Genomic DNA, 25,636 nt, shown 5'->3' with positions numbered 1-25,636 from the left:
AAAAAAGAAATCAAATAGGGTGCACAAAATGATAGGGTATTAGGTAAAAGAATGTAGTCAATTATTGTTTATACATTTCCTACAGTGAGTCTCATATGAAGATGTGTTGTGTGGTTATTACATCAGTAGAGAACTCTTCTCATCTTCTGTAAAAGAGCATATCTGATTATAGGGGTAGGGAAGTGGCTATAAGTTCTAGTCCCACTCACACTATTAGCAGAGCTACTCCACCCCATCTGGAGTCTGCCCGCCGTTGCCCCACTGACACATCAGCCACCCCTTGAAGCAGCTTAGGAGACTATAAAAAAAAAGTCTTTTCTAACTCTCTTTCAGGGCTAGTATAAACCAGGAGCTGAAAAATTGAAATGCTGTAAAAGCAAATCAGTATGTGGGCGTATCAGGGGCGCCTGGATGGTTCAGTCAGTTAAGCATCCAACTCTTGGTTTCGGCTTAGGTCATGATCTCGGGGTCCTGGGATCGAGCCCCACATCGGGCTCCCTGCTCAGCGGGGAGCCTGCTTCTCCTTCTCCCTCTGCCCCTCCCCCTGCTCATGCTCTCTAATAAAGTCTTTTAAAAAAAAGGCAAAAAAAAAAAAAGATGGCTAGATACAGGGATGTATAGATTATGTGAAAAAAACAGAGTTAAATGTTAATGGTAAAATGTAAATAATAGGTACACATCTATAAAAATAAAAGGTATTTAATAAGGGAATATTACAAAAAATCTCTGTCCCTGAATTTCACAAATTACATGAAGTCAGGTCCTTGAGAGACACTATGGTGGTTTTAAGGTATATCCAACAATCTTTAACTCCCTCTTCAAAAGCAGAGTCTAAGTCCCCCCCCTTGGAGTGTGGGCTTAGCTTAGTGTTCTGTTTTAATAAATAGAGTATGGCAGAAGTGATGGTGTTTGGGTCCTGAGGCTAGGTCACAAAAGGCATTGTGGTTTCCTCTCTGCCCTCTCTCTTGGATCACTCACATGGCAGGAAACCAAGTCTTTGGGACACTCAAGCAGTTCTTTGGAAAGGCCCAAGTGGTTGGAAATTGAGGCCTCTTGCCAACAACCAGCAATAAATTGAGACTTCCTGATAACAAGCAGTGAGGAACTACAGCCTCCTGCCAAAAGCCATGTGAGCAAGCCACCTTGCAAGCAGATCCTCCAGCCTTAGTGGAAATTTCATGACTACAAGCCCAGCCGACATCTTGACCCATTAAAGATCCCGAACAACCCAGTGAAGTGCTCCTGAATGCCTCACCCACAGAAACTGTGAGATAATGCTTACTTTTAAGCTATTAAATTCTGAGGTAATTTGCTATGCAGCAATACATAAACATAGTCAACAAATGACCAAAGTTTACTCAAGAAAAATAATTCAACCTGGATAGTTCTGTGCCTATTAAGGAAATTGAATTAGTAGCTAAAAATCTGCCAACAAAGAAAACTCCAGGCCTGGATGGCTTCACTGTTGAATTGTATCAAACATTTAAGAAAGAAATAATGCCAGCTATTAGATTAATTGTTGTTCTTTTCAATGTCATTTTTTTCTCTGACTGCTTTTTCCATCTTTGGTTATGAGTAGTTTTACAGTGCTGTGATTCCATGTGGTTTTTCTTTTTATTTATCTTGTTTGGGATTTGTAAAGACTCTTGAATTTATTTTGATGTTGTAAAGTTCTCCGTCATTATCTTTTAAAACACTGCATATTTAATTTTCTTTCTCCTCTCCTTCTGGGACACCAATTTCCTATGTTAGACCTTACATATCTTCCATGTTTCTTGACTTTTCTTCTGTATTTTCATTGTTTTGTCTCTCTCCACATCGTTCTGGATGTTTTCTTCTAACTTGTGCTCATTCACTAACTCTTCAGCTGTACCTGTTTTGCTGTCAAATTCATCCACCAAGATTCTAATTTCGGTCATGGTAATTTTCAGTTCTAGTATTTCCATATTGTTTATGTAATTTTCAGTTCTTTGTCAAAATTCACGTAAGTTTAGTTTGTGTCTGAATATGCTAATATCTAGAGGTCCTGCAGATATGTTTAAATGGAAGCTTCTGCTTCTGCTGGTATTCATTCATGTCTTTTGGTGTGGCTACTTTTTATTGTATGCCCTATAAGGTACTTGCAAAACTATTTATAGAAATTATTTTGAGGCCTATGGCATTAATTTTTCTATTGCTGCATAACAGTATTACCACAAATTTAGCATCTTAAAACAACAGGCATTGATTATCTCATAGGTTCTGTGGGTCATGAGTCCAAACATACCTCCACTGGGTCTTTTGTCCTGGGTTCTCACAAAGCCAAATCAAGATGTCAGCCTGAGCTGTGATCTCAGCTGAGGTTCCACTAGGAAGGGATCCACTTTCAAGCTCACATAGTTGCAGCATGCAGTTCCCTAAGGACTACTGGACCCAGGGCCTACTTTTTGCTGTTGGCTAGAGGCCACCCTCAATTGCTTGCCATGTGGCCCTCTCTGAAGTCCTGGTCACAACATAGCAGCTTGCTTCTTTATTCCGTATTTTTTTTTAAGATTTTATTTATTTATTTGACAGAGAGAGAGCAGGAGAACACAAGCAGTGGGAGTGGCAGAGGGAGAGGGAGAAGCAGGCCCCCCACCGAGTAGGGAGCCCAATGAGGGGCTCGATCGTAGGACCCCAAGATCATAACCCAAGCCAAAGGCAGTCGCTTAACCAACTGAGCCACCCAGGTGCCCCAGCAGCTTGCTTCTTTAAAATCAAGAGAGAGAATTAAAATAACAAAAATAAAATAGGGGCACCTGGGTTGCTCGGTTGGTTAAGCCTTGGACTCTTGGTTTCAGCTCAGATCAGGATCTGAGGGTTGTGAAATTCAGCCCCACATTGGGCTCCATGTTCAGCATGGAGTCTGTTTGGGATCCTTTCTGCTTCTCCCCCTGCTCACACACATGCGCACGCTCTCTCTTTCTCTCAAATAAATAGATCTTTAAAATTAAATAAAATAAAATTAGAGAGAATTCCTTAACAAGATGAGCATTACAATCTGATGTAATGTAATCATGTCACATTATCACATACAGCCCATCATCTTTGTGGTGTTCCATTGATTAGAAGCAAATCATAGGGCACCCCTACACACACACACACACACACAAGAATACCAGGATACAGGGATCATGGGGGGCCACCTTAGAGTCAGTCCACCACACTTAGGATATTAATTTCCTCTTGGCTTCTGCCAAGCACCTGGGAGCTCTAAATAACCTAGATAATCTCATTTCATTTCTTACTCAATTACCTAAAAATAAACGTGTTTCAACATAATCTAATTTATTAATTTACAGCAAAACAAAGATTTACTTTTTTAGCCTAGAAAAAATAGATGGCACAAAATTTTCCCATTAAATTATATTGAAAATCTATTTTTGGAGATTTCCATAACAGAAAGAAAATTCTATTATTACATAATGGAAATTTATGCCTAAAACATGAAAATCTAGAAATTAGCATAGAATTATAAAACTTTCAAAGCAGTTGATGTTTTGCTAATATCCTCATATGAAAGTCTCTTAAATGTTGAATATTCCTACTATTATATATTGTATCACTCAAGCCTGCATTACTAATCTTGAGAAAGAAGAACAAAGCTGCAAGTATCACAATCCTAGATTTCAAGATATACTACAAAGCTATAATAATCAAAACAGTATGGTACCAGTACAAAAATAGACACACAGATAATGGAACAGAATAGAGTCCGAAATAAACCTAAAATTATGTGCCCAATTAATTTACAATAAAAGAGGCAAAAATATACAATAAGGAAAAGACAGTCTCTTTCATAAATGGTGCTGGGAAGGGGTGCCTGGGTGGCTCAATCACTTAAGTGTCTGACTCTTGATTTTGGCTCAGGTCGTGATCTCAGGATCATAAGATCCAGCCCCGCATCAGGCTCTGCACCAGGTGTGGAGGCTGCTTGGGATTCTCTCTGTCCCTCTGCCCCTCCCCACTCTCTCTATTTCTCTCTCTCTCTCAAAAAGAAAAAGGAAGGAAGGAAGGAAGGAAGGAAGGAAGGAAGGAAGGAAGGAAGGAAGGAAGGAAGGAAGGAAAGAAGGAAGGAAAGAAAGGGCTCATATTTAAAAATAATAATAAATAAATGGTGCTGGGAAAACTGGACAGCTACATGCAAAAGAATAAAACCAGACTCTTTCTTACACCATACACATAAATTCAAAATGGATTAAAGACCTAAATGTGAGACTTGAAACCATAAAACCCCCAGATGAAAACAGGCAGTAATCTCTTTGACGCTGGCCTTAGCAACATTTTTCCAGATATATCTCCTCCAGGCAAAGGAAACAAAAGCAAAAATTAACTACTAGGACTACACCAAAATAAAAAGCTTTTGCACAGCAAAGAGAAACATCAACAAAACAGAAAGGCAAACTACTGAATGGGAGACAATATTTGCAAATGATATATCCAATAAGGGGTTAATATCCAACATGTATAAAGAACTTATACAATTCAACACAAAAGAAATAATCCAATTTAAAAAATGGGCAGGAAAAAAAAAACAGGCAGAGGACTTGAATAGACATTTTTCCAAAGAAGACATAGATGGCTAAGAGACACATGAAAAGATGCTGAACATCACTAATCATCAGGGAAATGCAAATCAAAACCACAGTGAGATGCCACTTTACACCTGTCAGAATGGCTAGTAACAAAAAGACAAGAAATGGTAAGTGTTGGCAAGGATGTGGGGAAAAAAGAACCCTCATGTACTGCCAGTGGGAATGTAGATTGATGCAGCCACCATGGAAAACAGTATGAAGGTTCATTAAAAAAAAAAATGTAAATACTACATAAATCAGTAATTCCACTATGGGGTATTTACCGAAAGAAAACAAAAACACTAATTCAAAAAGATATATGCACCCCTATGTTTATTGCATTATGTATAACAGCCAAGATACGGAAGCAAGCTAAGTGTCTATCATAGATGAATAAATCAGATATGATGTGCACACACACACACACACACACAGGAATATTACTCAGCCACAAAAAGGAATGGTAGCTTGCCATCTGCAAAAATATGGATGGGCCTAGAGGACATTAGGCTAAGTGAAATAAGTCAGGGAAAGACATATACCATATGATTTCACTTATATGTGTAGTCTGAAAAATAAAACAAAGCAGAAACAGACCCATAAATATTGAGAATAAACCCATGGTTGCCAGGAGTGTGGGGTGGAGGGAAGGGAGAATGGGTGAAGAGGAGTGGGAGATATAGGCTTCCAGTTATGGAATGAGTAAGTCACAGGATGAGAGGTACAGTATAGAGAATAGAGTCAACAGTATTGTACACGGTGAGGGATGGGAGTTACACCTGTGCTGAACTTAGCCTGCTAAGTTCATAAACATGTAACATATAAACCTGTCCAGCCACTATGTTGTACACCTGAAACTAATGTAACACGGTATCAACTAAACTTAAAGAATACAAAGAAAGAAAAACAACAATAAAAAATGGGGCATGTGGCTCAGTCGGTTAAGCATCTGACTCTTGATCTCAGCTCAGATCTCAATTTCAGGGTTGTGAGTTCAAGCCCTGCGTTGGGCTCCATGCTGGCTGTGGAGCCTACTTAAAAAAAAAATAAAATAAAAGCTTGCATTGCTAAATAGAAATAACATACGGACTAAACCAGCATACTGGAATTATAGTCTGTGATGCTGATATAAATTTAAAATATTTGAAGAATGTTAATTTATTTCACTTTAAAAAGGAAAATCTGAAATTCATAAAAATTTGTGCAATAGACACTGCCTCCCTATCTTTAAAATACTGATTTTAAAGCACGTGGGTGGCTCAGTTGGTTGAGCAGCCAGCCGACTCTTGGTTTTGGCTCAGGGAATGATCTCAGGGTCCTGGGATTACCCATGTCAGGCTCCACACTCAGCAGGGAGTCTGTGGATTCTTTCTCTGCCCCTCCTCTGCTCATGCTCTCTCAAATAAATAAATCTTTTTTTTTAAAGATTCTATTTATTTGACAGAGACACAGCGAGAGAAGGAACACAAGCAGGGGGAGTGGGAGAGGGAGAAGCAGGCTTCCCGCTGAGCAGGGAGCCCGATGCGGGACTCGATCCCAGGACCCTGGGATCATGACCTGAGCCGAAGGCAGACGCTTAACAACTGAGTCACCCAGGCGCCCTCAAATAAATAAATCTTAAAAAAATAAAATATTGACTTGGGAGTAGGACATTATATACATTTTGGAATCTCTTATTCTTTTTTTTTAAAGATATTTATTTGTCTTAGAGAGAGAGAGAGAGCACGCGCACACAAGCAGGGAGAGCAGCAGGCAGAGGGAGAAGCAGACTCCCTGCTGAGCAATGAGCCACATGCGGGGCTCGATCCCAGGACCTGGGGATCATGACCTGAGCCGAAGGCAGATGCTTAACGGAGCCACCCAGGCGCCCCGCAACCTTTTATTCTTATGTGAATAAAGTATCAGGTTTATTCTTAAGCTTTGTAACGATGAGACATGCTTTTGAGGTAAGCATCTAAGAAACTAAAATATATGACTACTCTCTCTGGGAATAAATTTAAAAATATAATCTACCTATCACCCACCTTCGGTAGAGACACTAATTGCACCTACCTCAATCCCGTCCTCCTTTTTTCCTCCAATGTTCCCCAGGCATATGGTCGTCTGGAATAAAGGCTTTAGTTTTTCATCTTTCCTTGCAGTTAGGTGGGGGGCCCTCTCCCTTGCCGACTAGTGTTGATGCCAGGGAAAAGGCTTGAACAGCGATCTTGGATGTTAGACAGAACCCAAGTGCGGATGTTGCTAGAGCACACAGCAGCCTTGGGATACTTACCTCTGAAATTCTTTTAAGTGAGAGGGAAAACAAACTTTCTTTTTTTAAAACCACTGGTATTTGGGGTTTTGGTTTTATGCTGTTGTACCTAACCTTAACCGATACACATTTCAGTTGTTGGCATATTACTCCTTTATTAGAAATTGTAAATGAGAAATTATTTCAACACCTGAAGACCAAACTATAACAGAAGACTCCATAGGTTCAAGATTGTGAGACATTCTGGAAAGAGTTTTCTGTAAAGTGTATCCTTTCCGTGGCATGGCAACATCATTCTTCTTTAAAAAAGTTACCGGGCAGACATCATTTCCACCATCACCTATATAAACAATTCGTGTATAATTCACTCCCTTTTGTAACTGTTTATCTACAAATTCTACCAAAACTACATTTTTGCAAAGATTTTTTGGGCACCTGTTGCAAGAATGAGCATGATAATTTTCCACAGTGAGATGACCATTGCTATCAAAAGCTGCTGGATTTGTAAACACTTTATCAAACACATCACGAAAACTGGTAGCTTCTAAAACCCAATCTATGAAGACTGAATTTGAATCTGAAATTATGATGCAGTCAAATTTATCCTTGTTCTTTCTTATAAAGTTCAAAAGTTCCACCATCCCTAAAGTGAAAGGCATTGATGTCACTGCTCTTTTCATTTCATCTTCTCTTACACCTTCATCTCCCAAATACTTAAAGACTCTGCCCATAAATTCTGTCCAAAATCCTTTTTCGTAAGAATCTTGTAGTTCAATAGGAAGCTTTTTCTCTGGAGCACACTGTACAATCCAGGTGTCACTATTATCATCTATGATTGTATTGTCAAAGTCAAAAACAAGCAAAATTTTCATGGTTCCAAAAGCAAATGTGGGTTACCTGAAAAAGAAGAAATATTGTTTCCTAAACACACTGTTTTACATGTCCAGCTATTATACTTACTTAACAAACATTACTGAGTGTTAATCTGCTAAAACAAAGGGTTAATATAAAAAAATTAAAATGATTAAGCATTTAAGACTATCATTTAAGCACTTTTTCCTAAGAAGCAAAGTCCATTTTGAGTATTTTAAGTAAATGGAAACAAAATATCTAAAAGGATATTCACAGTATTTTTGTGTTCCGGTAGGGATGATTCTTTGAGCACTCAGAATTAAACTACAGAGTAAGCCAATGAGAGGAGTAATGAAATAATTATCCTCTTATAGTCTAATTTAGAAAATTTATTTAAAAAAAGTAGGCTAATCACTCTTATTGTTAAAATTATCAACCACAAATTAGCTTAAAATATTTACAATAATCCACATATAAAATAACAAGTCATATATAAATCCTCTGTATACTGACCTAAATTCTGACCAAATTTAACACTATGACATCTTGCAAAATTTGAGTAATTTTCCTAAAAAAGGTATTTAGCTTGAAATCATTAATGCCAGTGTTATAACTAAATGGTTGCTTGATGCTATACTTGAAATCCTAAACAAATTACTTAAAGTTCGGAGTCAATTCTATTCTTCTAGACTAGAAGTAACTTTTGTTAACAATTTTCACATTTATATTTTCTTGAGACAGTTTAGCTCTGGAATACCAAATAATCTGGGTATGTGTGAAAAATCGCATTGCTTATGATATGACAATTACTTAATTCTTTATTTTCATTAAATGATAATGAAGGTCATTAATTATAAATCTCAAGAAAAGGAAAAACTGGCCAACAGATGGTATGGATAAAAATTATGTAAAAAAGACAGTTATAAAGAATACCCAAGAGAAGCTACAATTACTGTGTATAAACAACAAAGAAATCTTTTTTTAAAGAGTAACTAATACTTTTAAAGATATCACAATACACCAGGCACTAGGCTAAGAACTTTACAATCTCATCATCTCACTGAACTTCATAACCCTATTAAGTAGAAATTACTATCCTCATCTTAAAGATGCATAAACTGAAGCTTAAGTATTAGTTAAGTTAGTTAAGTTTTAGTTAAGTGGAAGAGCTGAAATTTGGACTCAGGTCCACTTGACTCCAAAGTCATGCTTCAAGAACCATATTCTAGTGCCCAAGAAATAGAATATTTAAAGCTTATTAATCAGTTTATTTTCTAAGTCTATTTATTTACTTTTTTGGAATTCCTACACCCATATGGGGCTCAAACTTACAACCCCAAGATCAAGAGTCACATGGTCCTCCAAATGAGCCAGCCAGGTACCCCACTTATTAATCAGTTTAAAAATAAATACTAGGTAGGTCATTTTGACAAAAAGATGTTTATTACATGAAAACATTCATTAGTCCCAAAGTACACACTAACCATAATACCACATCACGACCTACTTATAACCACTCTGAGGTTTTAACAACAAATCCTAAAAAGAAAGTGAAGAACCTCACCAATAAGAAAAAGAAGATATCAATCAGAAATGGAAAACATGGCATTTAACCACATATATTCTCTGGTTTCGCCAGGAGGTGAATAGATATCCAGCAGGTGAAAGTGAGAATAGAGTTTATTAACTCATACAAGACTAAGTATTCTATGTCTCTCAATTTAGAATATCTGGAGAATAACTAATCTAGAAGGGTAGCTCTTGTGTGAATTTAGACAGTATATAATATTGTGATACTCTGGATCCTTGTATCTCTAAGTATCTAATCCAGGTGTCTATGACTGGCTCCCAGAGATTTAAGTTCAGAATTCACTGTCATACAAACAATGTAACAAATAGCAGTAAGGCATAGTTGGCAAACACATTAGTACTACACTCTAGGCACACTCTAAATTAAACATGCTTGGGGCACCTGGGTGGCTCAGTCATTAAGCATCTGCCTTCAGCTCAGGTCATGATCCCGGGGTCCTGGGATCGAGCCTTCATTGGGCTCCTTGCTTGGCGGGAAGCCTGCTTCTCTCTCTTCCACTTCCCCTGCTTGTGTTCCTGCTCTCGCTATCTCTCTCTCTCTGTCAAATAAATAAATAAATAAATTTTAAAAATCTTGGAAAAAATAAATTAAACATGCTTTTCAAGCATTCTGTATTCATACTTTTTTTTTAAGTTTTTCAAATGTAACTCATTGGTTGAAAACTGTCTCAAACCTAGAATTAATGAGCCACAAGTTATCCAAATTCCTGAACTATTAACCTCAAAATAATAAGATATATCATAAGCCTGAAGTTAACATAGTTCTGCTGTTGACTATTAATTTCTAACTGAAAGTGTACTTTTTTTTTTTAAAGATTTTATTTATTTGACAGAGAGAGAGACAGTGAGAGAGGGAACACAAGCAGGGGAAGTGGGAGAGGGAGAGGGAGAAGCAGGCTCTCTGCCGAGCAGGGAGCCCGATGCAGGGCTCAATCCCAGGACCCTGGGATCATGACCTGAGCCGAAGGCAGACGCTTAATGACTGAGCCACCCAGGCACCCCTGAAAGTGTACTTTTCTTAATTTCAGATCTTTTTCTATCAGTTTTTTTGTCACCACTCAACATAAACCTTTATTAAAAAATACTTACCCAACTTAGTATTTCCAAGACAATTATTTTTACTTCAGAATAGGGTTTAGGTTAAACAGTCATGACAATCTTCAGTTTTAAACACCAGCCAGTTTTTAACCAACATTACTCCTACTCTATATGCAGGGAACAAAGTCTTCTGGTTTGGAGCAAAGAAAACGGAGACTTCTTAACTCCTAAAATTAATAAAAGTATTTAAAATATTTTTAAATTTATGTTTTCTAATTATGCTGTTTTCTCTTCTATCAGAGAGGCACGTATTGGCAATGGGAGAAACAAAATCTTGATTAAACAGAGGTCTTAATTATAAAACAGGGTATGTTATATGAATCTACCATTTTCATCCAGTGGATAAAATCACAAGTGTTAGGCTGATTATGTTGAGATTTCCAGATTCCATTTTTTATTTTTACTTGTTAAATAACAGACAAGTACTACATTCTGTTGTCAATAAGTTTTCAAAGATTAGTGCTATATTTTTTTTAAAAAGGTCTCCAAAACTTAAGGATGTGCACAAAAATTTAGTTTTAAGAATGTGAATCTATTTTGAATCAAATTTGTTAAAATTCCAAAAGCAGTTATTAACTATTCTCTTCAAAAGCATGAGCAGTATCTATTTGGTATCTCTGCAATGTTTCCAGTATTAACAATAGCCTATGTGTTTTTTACAATAATGAAAATTGGAAACTACATAGACATCCAAGGATTGGGGACTGATTAAATAAGATATGTATGTGATAGCCGGATAATGGAATATTTATTTAGCCAGTAAAAGCTAAGATGTTTAGTACAAATTAGTCACTAAACAGTGTGTACTGTATAATCTCATTTTTGTTTTGAAAAAAATCTATGTGTACAGCGGTAGGATCATGGGTGCTTCAATTTCAGTGCATTTTTTCTACACTGATTTTATAATAATTTTTCCCCAGAATAATTTAAACTGTTCCAGATCAAAATGCAAATGCTACCTTAATTTCACAACAAAATGAAACACAGGAGTGGAGTCAGAGAGATAAATAACTAACTCTAGATAGACTTAGTTGTAAACGTCCATGGGTTAGGTGAACCAGGTATTGGAAGTTGAATGATATCGGGCTATCATGTCAAATTGGCAAATTACTGACATCGAATTTTAATGATTCAATACTTTCTGTAACCTATTTAGTTAAAATTCCAGAGAATTTTTGTTGTGAGGTAATTCTCCATGGGTCTCTATTGGTTCTACATGCCTTACAAGCAAGACATTCACTGCGCTATGCTCTGGGCTATTGTCTCAAAAATGTATGTATAGTGAAAAGTCTTGAAAGGCATGTTTATTGTTAAGTATAATAAATATTATGGTTCCCTAAGCTCAGGGCTCCCGTCCTGTAATGCAACACACCCCACCTGCAGGTGACTTCTGGTCCTCTTTCCATCACCCTGTGGGAAGTGGGGCAAAACTGCTGATATTGGGGCTACTGTTACTGCTGTACGTAATTCATCTCTGCCTAGGGGTCTGTGTCTTTACAAAACCGTGGCAGACTGCTGTTAGCGTGCAAGTGGGATAACAATTTCTGACCCTTCCCAGCTCTTGACATTTTCTAAAACTATGCTTTCAAAAAAACCCCACCAATGCTATATGTGCAAAAGCTAATTTCTGTCAACAAATATTTTATTAATCCCTTCATACTTACCAGCATTATTACGGTGGAACATCTGATAGAAAACCTGAAGAAAAACAGTACAACTATGTGTTAGAACTTTAGTGATTAAAAATCTTACCTCCTTTCATTTGAGCGACTCTAGTTTGGTGCCTAATGTGTAGGTGTCCTAGCCAACTAGCTTATAATGAAATCATCTGTACCCCGATGTGTCAGAAAAGGATCTTCTGAAACCAAGCCTGCATCCACTCTTAACAGATTTTTGTGTCCTTCGTGGTCTGACTGGTCCCACAGATACATTCAATTTCACTACACTGTATTTACCAAGCAATTTAAAATGTCCTAAAGGTCCTAACATGAATGTTCTGGGACAATATCCAAGTTCCCTCTCTTGCGGTGTCTCTCTCTGTCAAATAAATAAATAAAATCTTAAAAAAAAAATAAGGTTCATCTAGCCTGGATCATGGCTTAGAAACCAAAATATTTAAAAACAGATTTTCTGTCCATTAATCTCTGGGTTTCAATGGAAGGGAGGCCTCCGCCCTCCACCTTCCACCCACGAGGAGGTCTGTGGGCCGCACACAGCAAGCCCAGGCCTCGCTCTCCCACACACCTGCAGGGTCCGCCCTGAACGGAGGCGCAGGCACCTCGCTGGGGGTCATCCCCTGTGAGGAGAGCGTTGGATGAGTATGGGAGCACCAGGCCGGGCCGGGTCCCCAGGACTCCTCACTGACCCAGACCAGGCGTCAGCAGCTGTTCTGGCCCCCGTGCGGCTCCCGCGTACTCTGCCCTCCGACCTCGTTCCTGTGCCTGTCAGTGAGGGTAACCCAACATGCACGCTGGGCCACGACTTCCTGCGCAGGCGCAGTCCCGGTTTCCCAGCCCTACGGCCCGTTGCAGCGCGTTCAACGTTCCTTGGCGGCGGCGGCCGTCACTTCCGGCGGCGTTGCTAAGCAACTGAGCCGTTTGGCAAACATTCGGCCAGCTGGAGTTCTACTCGGCCAGCGTCGGAGTCGCCTTTCCAAGTCACAGAGTGCCAAGGGCACCCCGTCAGAGATGCTGGTGCGGTTTGGAAGGCGCTGTGGACGGCCGAAGGAAGGCACAGGTGAGCTAAACTGGCCTATCTAGGCACAGGGATCGTTTCTGGCCTCCAGGCATAGGGTGAGAGGCAAGGGTGGCAAATGAGAGTTTTGGTTACTTTTTGAAAAGGGCTCCACCAACTCGAAAGCAGCCCCATGGGCATTGTTGGGCTCTGTGTAAATGGACAGTTTTGCCTTCAAATAAATGGGTAGGTGGGGGAAAGTTTACACATATAGGAGCGGAGAAAAGATAAGTCAGAGACTCCCAGTTGACCAGTTGGTCTGATCCTCAAGCTGTGCAGTTGCCCCTCCAAGAGTCTGGTGTTTGCTGAATTCCCTTAAGCTTTTGTTATTCATTGAGTGAATTGGTATATATTTTGGAAATATCAATGACCTCATTAGAGTCTTGGCTGTGCTGTGAACCTACTGAGTACTCTTAGGAAAGTCTCTAATGGAAATGTCTCTATTTCTTCATCTCTAGAGTGAAAGAGTGTAAAAAATAATGCTACTTAGGTATTGTAATCTAGATGACCTGTTATAAAAATCTGATTTCTGAATAGAGGAGGCCTAGGGGGACATCTAAAGAACTCTTTAGCAATTCCAATGATTTTATTTTAAGTCTGTAAATTCCCAATTAATGTTGTCATGGTGACCACTTGAACTTTGGGAGTTTGGACTTTCTTCATGTCATTGCCTGAATTTCTGTAGCAATAGAGCCTCCTTATGCCAGATGCAGAGTGAGGGCCAGCCATTATCTCACCAGTGGACACTACTGGGTATTTCTGCAGTGAAGGGCCATAAGTAGCAGCAGAAGGTCCTGACTGGTTGGAGAGAGACAGTACCCTTGTGACATGTATTGAAAAAACACAACTCTCACATACTCATTGTATTATATACACAGTACTACAATAAAAGACTTTGACTTCTCTGATGTTAAATAATGTTTTGTGTCATTTGGTCCAAAAGTTACCATCTGAGGGGTATCTGACTGGCTCAGTTGGTAGAGCATGTGACTCTTGATCTCCAGATCGTGGGTGTGAGCCGCATATTGGGTGTGGAGATTACAAATAAATAAACTTAAAAAAAAGTTACTATCTGAGCCTCACTGCTAAATTATTATCTCCATTTAGAAGAGGGTGAAGTAGGAGAGGGGTTCAGATAGGTAGACAGCTATCTGTAAAACAACTATCTAAAGATTTAGTGGGGTGACATCAGCCAGAAAGGTGGCATAAGAATCTCCAAAAGTCCTCCTCTCTATTAAATCAAAAAGAACACTGACAAAAAGATTGTCAGAACCAACTTTTTTTTGAGAACTCAGGAAGTTAACCAAAGGCTTGCAACAACCAGGAGTGTTTGTCAGGAAAAATAGCTGAATCTTGGTAACAACAATAAGTTTTTTGGCATTTTAACTTGCTCTAATCCCATACTTTTCTCCTAGCCCCGTGGAAGTCTAGAAAACCACTGCAACCACAGTGAAATTCAGTGGCTTAGTAACCTGTGGAGGGGGCAGAACAGGATTGGATCCTCCCCAAAGCCTCACCCCCTTTCTTTAGATAACTGTTATTTGACCTGTCTCACAGTTCCCCTGGAAAATCCCACTCACAGGGCTTGACTTTATTTGACCTGACTCAGAACTTACTGGGTATGTTTGTTAAAATGATCAGTAGCAATTTTTTTTTAAGATTTTATTTATTTATTTGACACAGAGAGAAAGAACAAGCAGAGGGAGTGGCAAGCAGAGAGAGAGGGAGAAACGGGTTCCTGCTAAGCAAGGAGCCCAATGCAGAGCTCTATCCCAGGACCCTGGGATCATGACCGGGGCTGAAGGCAGCCGATTAACCAACTGAGCCACCCAGGCACCCCAGCAATTTTTTTTTAACATCACAGCTATCTGACATAGTGATAACTGTTGGGTATAAACAACAAACTAACCAAAAAACTTAAGAATACCTGGGAAATGAGATGTCCATAAGGGGCAGAAGCTCCCTACTTATTCCTGGGAATCCAGGACAAATACATGCGTAGTGCTATGCACATGCCCAGGAAGTACCTGAGAATGAAGCTTTCACCTCTGGCTGAATTTGAGGCTCTCTGTGAGAAAAAAAGTAAAGGCTAAGGCAGAGTTGTAAACTATCTGCCTGAGAGTCGAAGTCATGCTCCACCACTCACAGAGAGTTTCTTGGCAAAGTCTGGGAAACTTATTTAAGAAAATTTAATTTAATTTAAGGAAACTCTATCCAGTTATTAGCTGACAACTAAACTAACCAAGCTGAGATTCCAATAGCCACATACAACAAAGAATACAGACTTTACAGGCTTAGTTCAGGAAAATCACTAAACAAACAACAACAACAACAACAAAAACCTTGGGTGTAGGGGGAATCTAACATCTAGACTTGCCACATATTACTTAAAATGACAAGCATGCAAAGAAATAAGAAAGTATGTCCCAAACAGGACAAAAGTTTTAATAGGAACTGTTCCTGAGGAAGCCAGATGTTAGACTTCCTAAACAATTTTCTTGTGTAAATTTATAGCTATTGTGAGTATATTCAAAGAACTAAATGTCAAAGGAACTACAGGAAAATATTAAGAATGCCGTCTCACAAAATAGACCATATCAATAAAGATACAGAAATTATAAACAGAAACTAAATAGAAATTTTGGAGTTGAAAAGCACAATAGTTTAAATGAAAAATTCACTAAAGGGTCTCAATAGCAGATTTGAGCTTGCAGAAGAAAAATTCCATGAATTTGAACATATGTTGATTGAAAGTGTCCAGTCTAAGGGGTAGGAAGTAAAAAAGAATGAATAAAAATGAGCAGATCCTCAGAGAAATGTAGGACACCAACAAGTATACCAACATGCATGCAGTTTGAGTCTTAGAAGGAGAAGAGGAGAGAAAGGGGGTAGAAGAAAATATTTGAAGAAATAATGACTGTAAACTTCACAAATTTGATGAAAAACATTACATATTACATATTAAAGAGCTCATTGATCCTCTAGATAAAATAAACTCAAACAGATCCAGAACCAGACATAGCTTGATCAAACTGTCAAAAGACAAAAGCAAGAGCAGCATATATATTCCTCTCAAATGCACATGGGACTTTTTTAGGATAGACCATATGATAGGCCATAAAACAAGTCTTTATACATTTAAAAGAATAGAAATCATACAAAATATATTATCCAGACACAGTGGAATGACATTAGAAATCAATAATAGAAATTTGGGGAATTCACAAATATGAAGAAAGTAAATGCTTTTAGATTTTAAAAAATGGGTCAAAGAAGAAACTATGCAAATCAAAACCACAATAAATGGTGGCTGTATGGTGACTAACATAACATAATAAAAAGATGGTGGCTGTTAGAATGGCTATTATCAAAAGGATAAGAAATAACAAATGTTGGTGAGGATGTGGAGAAAAGGGAAGCCTTGTGCACTCTTGTTGGAAATGTAAATTGGTGCAGCCACTATAGAAAACAGTATGGAGTTTCCTCAAAAAATTACAGATGGGGCGCCTGGGTGGTTCAGTTGTTAAGTGTCTGCCTTCGGCTCAGGTCATGATCCCAGGGTCCTGGGATCAAGCCCCGCATCGGGCTCCCTGCTCAACGGGAAGTCTGCTTCTCCCTCTCCCACTCCCCCTGCTTGTGTTCCCTCTCTCGCTGTGTCTATCTCAGATAAATAAATAAAATATTTTAAAAAATTACAAATAGAATTACCATATGATCCAGGAGTTCCACTTCTTGGTACTTACCCAAAGAAAATAAGGACACTAATTCAGAGAGAGATCTGCACCTCCATGTGCATTGCAGTATTATTTATACAAGTCAGGATATGGAAACAACCTAAGTGTCTACTGATGGGTGAATAGGTAAAGAAAATATGGTTTATATGTACAAAAATATTATTTATACACAGAAAAGAATAAAATCTTGCCATTTGCAATAACATGGACTTTGAGGGCAATAAATCAGACAGAGAAAGACAAATACTGTATGATGTCACTTATATATGCGGAACGTAAAAAACAAACAAAAAACTCCGCAAACCTCCCCCAAAAAACCAAGCTCATAGATAACAGAGAACAGATTGATGGTTGCCAGAGGCAGGAGGTGGGCCGTGGGAGAAATGGTGAAGGAGGTCAAAAGGTACAAATTTGCAGTAAGTCCTGGGGATGTAATGTACAGCATGGTGACTATAGTTAATAATACTATATTGCATAATTGAAACTTGCTAAGGGAGTAGATCTTAAGAGTTGTCACAAGAAAAAGATATCAATATGCTTAACAATATGTTAATCAAAAGGTAGATGGTTTAACCTAGTAGCCTTTGTTTAGTTAGCCTTTAATTGCAAGTAGCACAAATAAAGTTGAGACAGTTTAGGCAAAACAAAGGAAATTTGTTAGAAGGATGTATTTGTCAGGACTCTTTGGTTACAAGTGACGAATCGAACTCATAATAGTTAAAAGGGGACGATTTTGGCTCACATAGCTGGGAATTTAGATTTAACTTGATCCAGGACACTATTCTACTTCCCAGCTTTGTGTAGTAGCTTTATTCTGTAGGCGGATACTTGGTATGTGATAGGCAAGATGGTACCTATGGTTCTAAACTCACACTTTACTTTAGCAACCAATTTCTCAATCCCATCAACCTTAATTCAAACCCCAAGGAGACTCTTAATTGATTCTGGCGGCTTTTCTCTCAGTATCTTTATCTCTTTCTGAAGTCATGTGATTTCTTCTGCTTTTCTCAGTATATGTTTCATTCCTCTTATAATAAAAATAGTAAACATAATAATAGCTAACATATATTGAGAACATATTGTGTGCCACACCCTATTCTAAATTTTTTACATATATAACTTCATTTAATTCTCACACCAACCACATAAAATAGGTCCTATTAATATCTCCATTTTGCAATTAAGGAATTAGTTAAATAATTTTGTCTAGATTTACATAGTTCATATGTGGTATATTCATTTAGGATGCTTTTTAATTCATATATAGAATACCCAGCTCAATCATATTTAAAAATAAGGAAATTTATTTGCTCATGAAACAGGAACTCCAGGCTTCAGGTCTGATTGATTTGGCATCATAATGAGATCCTCATTGCCCCACATTCCTCCTTTGTTTTTCCTTTGTGGTTCACAGTAATAGCTTCATTGTAAGGCTACTTCCTTTTGTGGCCATAGGATGGTTGCCTATCCGTTCTTCATGCTTCCTTGTTCATATCTAGTTTAAGAGTCACTCTCAAATGTCTCTCCCAGAAGAACAAGAAAGAACTTTTCTAGAAGTCTCAAATAAATCTCTTTTCCTTTTGTTTTCTTATTACAGAAATAATTATTGGCAAAGGAGATGCAAGTATTCTTAAACTAATGAGACCTACCCTGAGACCGTTCTCCAAATTACATTGTTGCTACTCAGTTAGGAAGGGGTTGAATAGAGTCAATGATGATGTCTACAACTTCTAAAGATGAACGTCCCCGAAATTATCCATTTATAGACTGCTACTTGGTTAATTTTGAAAAAATGGTTTGTTTTTTTTAAGATTTTTTATTTGACACAGAGAGAGAGAGAGATCACAAGGTGGGGGGAGGGGGCAGGCAGAGGGAGAGGGAGAAGCAGGCTCCTGGCTGAGCAGGGAGGCTGATGCGGGGCTCCATCCCAGGACCCTGGGATCATGACCTGAGCCAAAGGCAGACACTTAACCAACTGAGCCACCCAGGAGCCCCTGAAAAAAAAAGTTTTAATAACATTTGTTTAAAACAACAATGTTTAATAATGATGTTTTAATAACAAAAAGGTATTATTGATCTCAACTTCAAAGATGTTGATACTGAGTCTCCAAAAAGTTAAATGACTTGCCTAAGTTTACAGAGTAAGGACATGACCGAGGAAAGACTGAAATCTGTCTTTTGATTTCAAGTTCTTATATACTTTGCACTTAATCTCAGTGTTCTTAAAATCACAAGAATAAAATTATTTAAAACAATTTCCAGATATGACAATACAGAAATGTCTGAGAAAAAATATTTAAACTTTTGAAAGTCTTTAATATTCATTTTTAAAAATTTATTAGAAATAAAGAACTCTGAAGAAGATCAAGCTCTCTATCCACCTCTTCTACCTAGCAAGGTAGATCTCCGGCAGGTTACCATAATTCCACACAATGAGTGGAAAAGGATTCAAGATAGCCTTGACAGTTTGACAAGAGAAGCAGCATGTCTTCGTGCAGAAAGAAAGGCAAAGAAAGAAATGCATTTCCGGTCCCAAGAAATGGTAAAGCACTGGACTAATACATATGCAGTAAGTATTAATCACCCAGGAGTACACATGCACTGAAGACTGACTCTTTTTTCTTAGTACTCTTTTATAAGTATTTTTTACATGTAAAATCATAAAAAATACTTTGAAACACATTTTCAATAGCTTTATTTAGGAGAAGTGACATACAATAAAGTAGATGTATTTAAAGTGTACAATTTGATGTTTTGACATATTTACACATCCCTGAAACCATTATAATTAAGATAATGAACATACTCATCACCCAAAGTTTCCTCATACCCAGTTTACTCCCTCTCATTCCTCCCCACCCTTCTTCAGGCAACTGATCTGCTTTCTTTCTTTTTTTCTTTCAAGATTTTATTTTTAAATAATCTCTACACCCAACTGGGGCTTGAACTCACAACCCCGAAATCAAAAGTTACATGCTCCATCAACTGAGCCAGCCAGGCAGTCTTGATCTGCTTTCTTTCTTTTTTTTTTTCCTTTAAGATTTATGTATTTATTTGAGAGAGTGTGTGCACCTGTGCACACACAAGCAGGGGGAGGGGCAGAGGGAGAATCTCAAGCAGACTCCCCGCTGAACACGGAGCTGAATGCAGGGCTCCATCTCAGAACCCTGAGATCATGACTTGAGCTGAAATCTAGAGTCCATCACTTAACTGACTAAGCCACCCAGGTGCTCCTGCCCTCATCTGCTTTGTATTGTAAATTTCATTCAACACAATTATTTTGAAATTCTATCATGTTGTTGTGTATATCAATTGTTCATTCATTTTTATTGCTGAGTAGTATTCCATTGTATCACACTTTGTTTATCTGTTCAATTGTTGATGATTTTGGCATCAACCAAATCTTGATATATGAGCTGTTTCCAGTTTTCGGCTATTATAAATAAAGCTGCATATGAATATTCATGTATAAGTCTATTTGTAGACATATGCTTTCACTTCTCCTGGGTAAATATCTGGGTAGAATGGCTGGATAATATTATGGTTGCATATTTAACTTTGTAAGAAACTTCCGAACTGTTTTTAAAAGTAGTTGTAATTTTACATTGCTGTAAGAAGTGTATAAGTGTTCTATTTTCTCCACATTCTTACCAACTTGCTATTGTGAGTCTTTTTAATTATAGACATTCTAATAGGTATGAAGTAGTTTTAATTTGAATTTCTCTAATTACAATGATGCTGAACATCTTTTTATGAACTTTTTTTAAAAAATTTATTTATTTACTTCATAGAGAGAGAGAGAGATCACAAGTAGGCAGACAGGCAGGCAGGCAGGCTGAGGGAGAGGGAGAAGCAGGCTCCCTGCCAAGCACGGAGCCCAATGCAGGGGTCGATCCCAGGCCACTGGGATTATGACCTGAGCCAAAGGCAGATGCCCAACCGAATGAGCCACCCAGGCGCCCCTTATTTTCTATTGTCTGTCTTTGGTGAAGTGTTTATTCAAATCTTTTGCCCATGTTTAAATGGGGTTTGTTTTGGTGTGCACCTAGTGGTTCAGTTAGTTGAGCGTTTGACTCTTGGTTTCACCTCAGGTCATGATCTCAGGGTCCTGGGATCAAGCTCCGAGTTGTGCTCCGTGCTCAGAGCAGAGTCTGCTTGAGAGCCTCTCTCTCTCTCTCTCTCTCTAAACTAAACAATTAAATCTTTAAAAAATAAATGGGGTTTGTTTTCTTATTTCTTATTATTGGGTTTAGGGAATTTTAAAAATATATTCTGAATACAGATCCTTTATTAGATATTTGATTCAAAAATATTTTCTCCCAGCTGTGGGAAGGGACACAGAAACTTGTAGTACTTTGCTTTAGGAACAGTGTTCATAATTTATTCTTTTTTCTAGAAGAGGGAAAAATATCATGACATATCATAATATTACATGTAATATTATAAATATTACATGTAATATATATTACATATACCATATATTACATTCTGAAAAATGCAAAACTACAGGGAAAGAAAACGGATCAGTGGTTGTCAGGGCCTGCAGATGGGGGAGTGGTTGGTATAACAGGGCATGAGGGTATTTTTGGGGGGGATGGAACTGTTCTATGAGTGACAACTGTGCATTTGTAAAACTACACTAAAAGGGTATGTAAATTATACTCTAAAAAAACTTGATTTTAGAGAAGTACCTGTCCATAAAGGGATGGGGGAGTGGAATATACTATATATACACACAGAAGTAGCACACTGTACGTAATACTTTATATCCCCATGGATGTTAAAATATAAGAAGAAATATAGTAAATGTGGTAGAAATGTAGTCATAAAAACTGTTTTATAGGCACAGAGATTGACAAAATAATAGATCATAAGAGAGAGCCTAGAAACACTCACATGTTATATATGGGAACTTGACATATGACAAATGTCAGTCAAGTCAGAAGGGAAAGGATTGGGTATTCTATAACTAATACTGAGATAATTGGCATATGGAAAGATGAAATTATATCCTTATGGTATAGAATATACAAAAATGAATTTCAGCTGGATGAAAGACCCAGATGTGAAAAGTAAAACAGTAAAAATTTAAAATAAATCATAGAATATCTTCAGGATTTTAGGGTAAAGTAAGGTTTTCTTAAGACATAAAAAGTATGACCCATAGAGGAGAAGAGAGACTTCATCTGACATGATACATTGGATAGACTCCTCATAGGTGTAGAAGAGCATATAAATATGCTACTGTTGATTTTTTTAAAGGAATAAAAACAGTAATATATATATTTATATAAATATGGAAAGGAACTTTGGAAGCAAATATAAGAAACTGATAATAGTGGTTATCTTCAAGATTGCTGATGGAAGTTAGGATTAGAGGGAGAGCTTCGCTGTATACCTTTACAATATTTTGGAGTTTTGAACCATGTAAACATGTTACCTACCCAAAAAGGCAATTAAATTATTAGCTGTAGTGTAACATCATATTTTATTTATTAATGGTATATACAACTACAATAAAAACTCATAATGAAAGCTCAAATTATTTCATCATATGTAATGTTAAATTTTGTGAAATTAAGTTGAAAAGTGAAAACAGAAGACTGATTTTTTTCTTTTTTTTAGGGGATGAAAGAACAGAAACTTGAAGCCAAAAAGAAGCGTGATGAAGAAATAGAGGCAGAAAGACAAATTCTTGATATAGAGGAAGAAATATACAAACAAGGAGAAAGAAAAAAGGCTATTGAATTTGCAAAGCAATATCAATTTTACCAGACAGAAAGAGTGAAACACTTTCATGTACTACTTGGATTTTCTTGTATTTCTCTGTATATTTCACATATCTATACATAATTAGACTTTATTTTCTTAAAATGCCACAATTTTTTTTTTTTTGTAGTCAGGACTTCTTCTTAGTAGAGTTATGAAAGAACGTGATGCACAGATTGAATCCCAAAAGAAAAAAATAAAATCAGATAAAAAATGGGAAGAACAATTGAAACTCAGCATTGAAAAAGCTTTTAAAGAAGAACAAGAAAAAGCAGAAAAACGACGCAGAGATAGAATGGCTCTTGCCAATGATCATTTAAAACAGTATGTATATATAAATTACCTTTTATTTTATCTTATTTTTCTCACAAAAGCTTTTTTTCAGATTATAAAAGTAATACATGCTGAAATACCTAGTAAGTAGAAAAAATACAAAGAAAGGTTAAAAGTCTCTATTACTCTCTTACCCAGGGATAATATATTAGTTACTATTGTCACAATAATGCTGCATAACAAACAACCACACGATCTAATGTCATTCAACAATAAACGTTTATTTCTCATGCTTCCATGGGTTGGTTGGGCCTGGCTGTATAGCTTTTCTTCACACTATAGAACTGGTTGGGTTTGCTGGTTGCTGTGGGGAGGGCTCTGATCTGCTCCATGTGTATTCATTTTTAAGATCCAGGATGAAGGGGGCGCCTGGGTGGCTCAGTTGGTTAAGCGACTGCCTTCAGCTCAGGTCATGATCCTGGAGTCCCGGGATCGAGTCCCACATCGGGCTCCCTGCTCAGCAGGGAGTCTGCTTCTCCCTCTGACCCTCTTCCCTCTCGTGCTCCCTCTCTCTCATTCTCTCTCTCAAATAAATAAATAAAATCTTTAAAAAAAAAAAAAAGATCCAGGATGAAGGGACAGCAGCCACTTGGGGAAACTTTTCTCATGGTATTGACAGAGATGCAAGAGAATGAGCCCGAGCTTACAAGAATGTGGCTAAACTCAAAGGCAAAAGTCAAGGAAGTGCACTTGATCTACCATAAGTCTAAAGCAAATCATATGACCAAGTCTAACAACCATGGAACAGAGAAACGGACTCCCATGAAGTGGGAAGTGAGAGAGTGAATCATTTTGAGCAATAATCTAATCTACCACAACAATCTGTTCTTGTTTTGACATATTGGTATATAGCCATATGGACATTTTTTGGTGGTCGTGGATGGGGTCAGAGTCATTGAACTATAATTTACATTTACTAATAAAATTCACCTTTTAAAAAGCATATAGCTATATAACTACCCCTAAATCAAGATATAGAATCCTTCCATCCCAAAATTTCCCTCATGCCCCTTTGCACTAAGTTATATTCTTCCCCCTCGGGTCCTGGCAATCATTGAGCCACTGATACAGACTGTTTTTTTCTGAGCATATATACTCATATTTTGTAAAATGAAATTGGATCAATAGTGTCATTTTATATTTTTTCACTTACCAGTATATCATGAGCTTTTGCTATATCAGTAAATAGAAATCAAACCTGAACTTTTGTTAAGAAGTAGCTACTATATATATCAGGAGAGGGGATTATATTTGTGTCTAATTTTACTTACTTTTCTAAATAGCTGATAAACATGCAAATAGGAAAAGGCACAAAGGGGATTCGGTAAAATGTCTCTTCCTCATCTACCGGCCACCTTGTTTTTCCAATGTGAGACTTACAGTTTCTTTACATTGTAGTTCAAATGTGCATAGATTGTGTAAATGTATCAAAACATTTTAAACAATATTATACTAAAAAGAAAAAAATTATTTTTATACTTAAACATATCATTAATATATGATCATTATAGAATTACAAAATACAATAAAACAAAATGAAAAGTAAGATCACTAGAAACTCTGTGATCCAAAGTAGGTACTGTTAACATTTGGGCATATATTTGTCTACTTTTCAAAGTTTTTTTTTTAATTTTGCAACTAATAAATGAATATATACTTGTTAAAATTCAATACAGCAAAATTTGGAATAAAATTGAAAAGCCCATCTTCATATCCACCCTTTTCAGTGTCTCTTTAAGTCCCATTTTCCTCTTCACAAATAGCCATTATTAATAGTTTTGTGACTACCCCTTCAGAATGTTTTATTACTATTACTAATATCTGTATACAGGGCATATTTAACTGTGTATATATTTTTAACAATGAATGTTTTACAATGTATTTTTCTGTGTCTTCATTTGTTCACTCAACAATATACCTTGAATATCTTTTTTGCCAGAATATATGGATCTGTCACATCTTTTAGAATAATCATATTGTACACTAAGGATACACCATTATTTATTTAACTATGTCATTATTGAGGGAAGTTTGGATTTTTCCCTCCATTTCTAACAATGCTGTAGTGAACATCCCTGACCATATATATTTTGTAACTTTTGTGCAAAGATGTAGTTATGTAGGGTAGATTTCTTGAACTGAGCTTGGATTTTACATGTGGAGAGATACTGCAAAATTGCCCTCTGAGAAGGCTTTAAGTATGTAATCATCAGTTATATCTGATACCCTTTTCTTTATGTTATAGTCAATTCTGGGCAGTACTTTTTTTAGAATTTAAAGGACCAAAAAATAGTATCTTTTAATTTACGTTTCTCCTAATTTCTAGTGAGGCAGGTTATTTTTTCATGTTTAAATATTCATCTGTTTTGGTTTTTATCATAAATTGGTTACTCCATTGTTCTCTTGTATAGGTTGTTTTGATTAATAAGCAGTTTTTATATATGTTGGATATTAATCTTTATTGGACATATTGCAGATTTTTGTCATCTTTTCTGAATGGTGTTAGTATTTTCTTTTTAAAGATTTTATTTTTAAGGGGTGCCTGGGTGGCTCAGTCTGCCTTTGGCTCAGGTCGTGATCCCAGGGTCCTGGGATCGAGCCCCGCATCAGGCTCCCTGCTTGGCGGGAAGCCTGCTTCTCCCTCTCCCACTCCCCCTACTTGTATTCCCTCTCTCGCTATGTCT

General features: G+C 37.3%; 2 protein-coding genes across 8 annotated transcripts in view; one reads left to right on the top strand and one right to left on the bottom strand.

The window, feature by feature from the left end:
• Positions 1-6,978: 6,978 nt before the first annotated feature.
• Positions 6,979-12,879, bottom strand: PHOSPHO2 (phosphatase, orphan 2). 5 transcript variants are annotated; one of them, XM_027588614.1, is made up of 4 exons: positions 12,628-12,879; positions 12,048-12,081; positions 10,375-10,550; positions 6,979-7,740 (listed from the first exon to the last, which is right to left on the bottom strand). In XM_027588614.1, exon 4 carries the CDS (start codon positions 7,713-7,715, stop codon positions 6,990-6,992), a length of 726 nt encoding a protein of 241 aa, XP_027444415.1. In that variant the 5' UTR covers positions 7,716-7,740; positions 10,375-10,550; positions 12,048-12,081; positions 12,628-12,879; the 3' UTR covers positions 6,979-6,989. The 5 variants fall into 5 exon arrangements, with proteins under 5 accessions (XP_027444415.1, XP_027444417.1, XP_027444416.1 ...); XM_027588616.1 differs by having other exon boundaries at positions 12,749-12,853; XM_027588615.1 differs by lacking the exon at positions 10,375-10,550 and having other exon boundaries at positions 12,628-12,854.
• A 93-nt stretch (positions 12,880-12,972) lies between these two features.
• CCDC173 (coiled-coil domain containing 173) overlaps positions 12,973-25,636 on the top strand; it is a 34,735-nt gene continuing 22,071 nt past the window's right edge. Inside the window, exons 1-4 of one of the 3 annotated variants that reach the window (XM_035726465.1) lie at positions 12,973-13,119; positions 19,193-19,419; positions 22,476-22,649; positions 22,750-22,943. In XM_035726465.1, the coding sequence (XP_035582358.1) occupies positions 13,071-13,119; positions 19,193-19,419; positions 22,476-22,649; positions 22,750-22,943 (644 nt within the window). In that variant the 5' untranslated portion in view covers positions 12,973-13,070. Of the gene's footprint in view, positions 13,120-18,472; positions 18,646-19,192; positions 19,420-22,475; positions 22,650-22,749; positions 22,944-25,636 lie in introns of those variants that run through there. The other 2 variants (XM_035726466.1, XM_035726467.1) reach the window with 2 other exon arrangements.

This window comes from Zalophus californianus, chromosome 3, assembly GCF_009762305.2.
Source record: "Zalophus californianus isolate mZalCal1 chromosome 3, mZalCal1.pri.v2, whole genome shotgun sequence".
Taxonomy (NCBI): domain Eukaryota; kingdom Metazoa; phylum Chordata; class Mammalia; order Carnivora; family Otariidae; genus Zalophus; species Zalophus californianus.
Note: the sequence above shows the minus strand (reverse complement) of the source record. Positions and strands in the feature narration are given on the sequence as shown.

Coding starts and splice junctions, on each gene's coding strand:
- PHOSPHO2 (XM_027588614.1), bottom strand. CDS start 7,715: ATGAAAATTTTGCTTGTTTTTGACTTTGACAATACAATCATAGATGAT.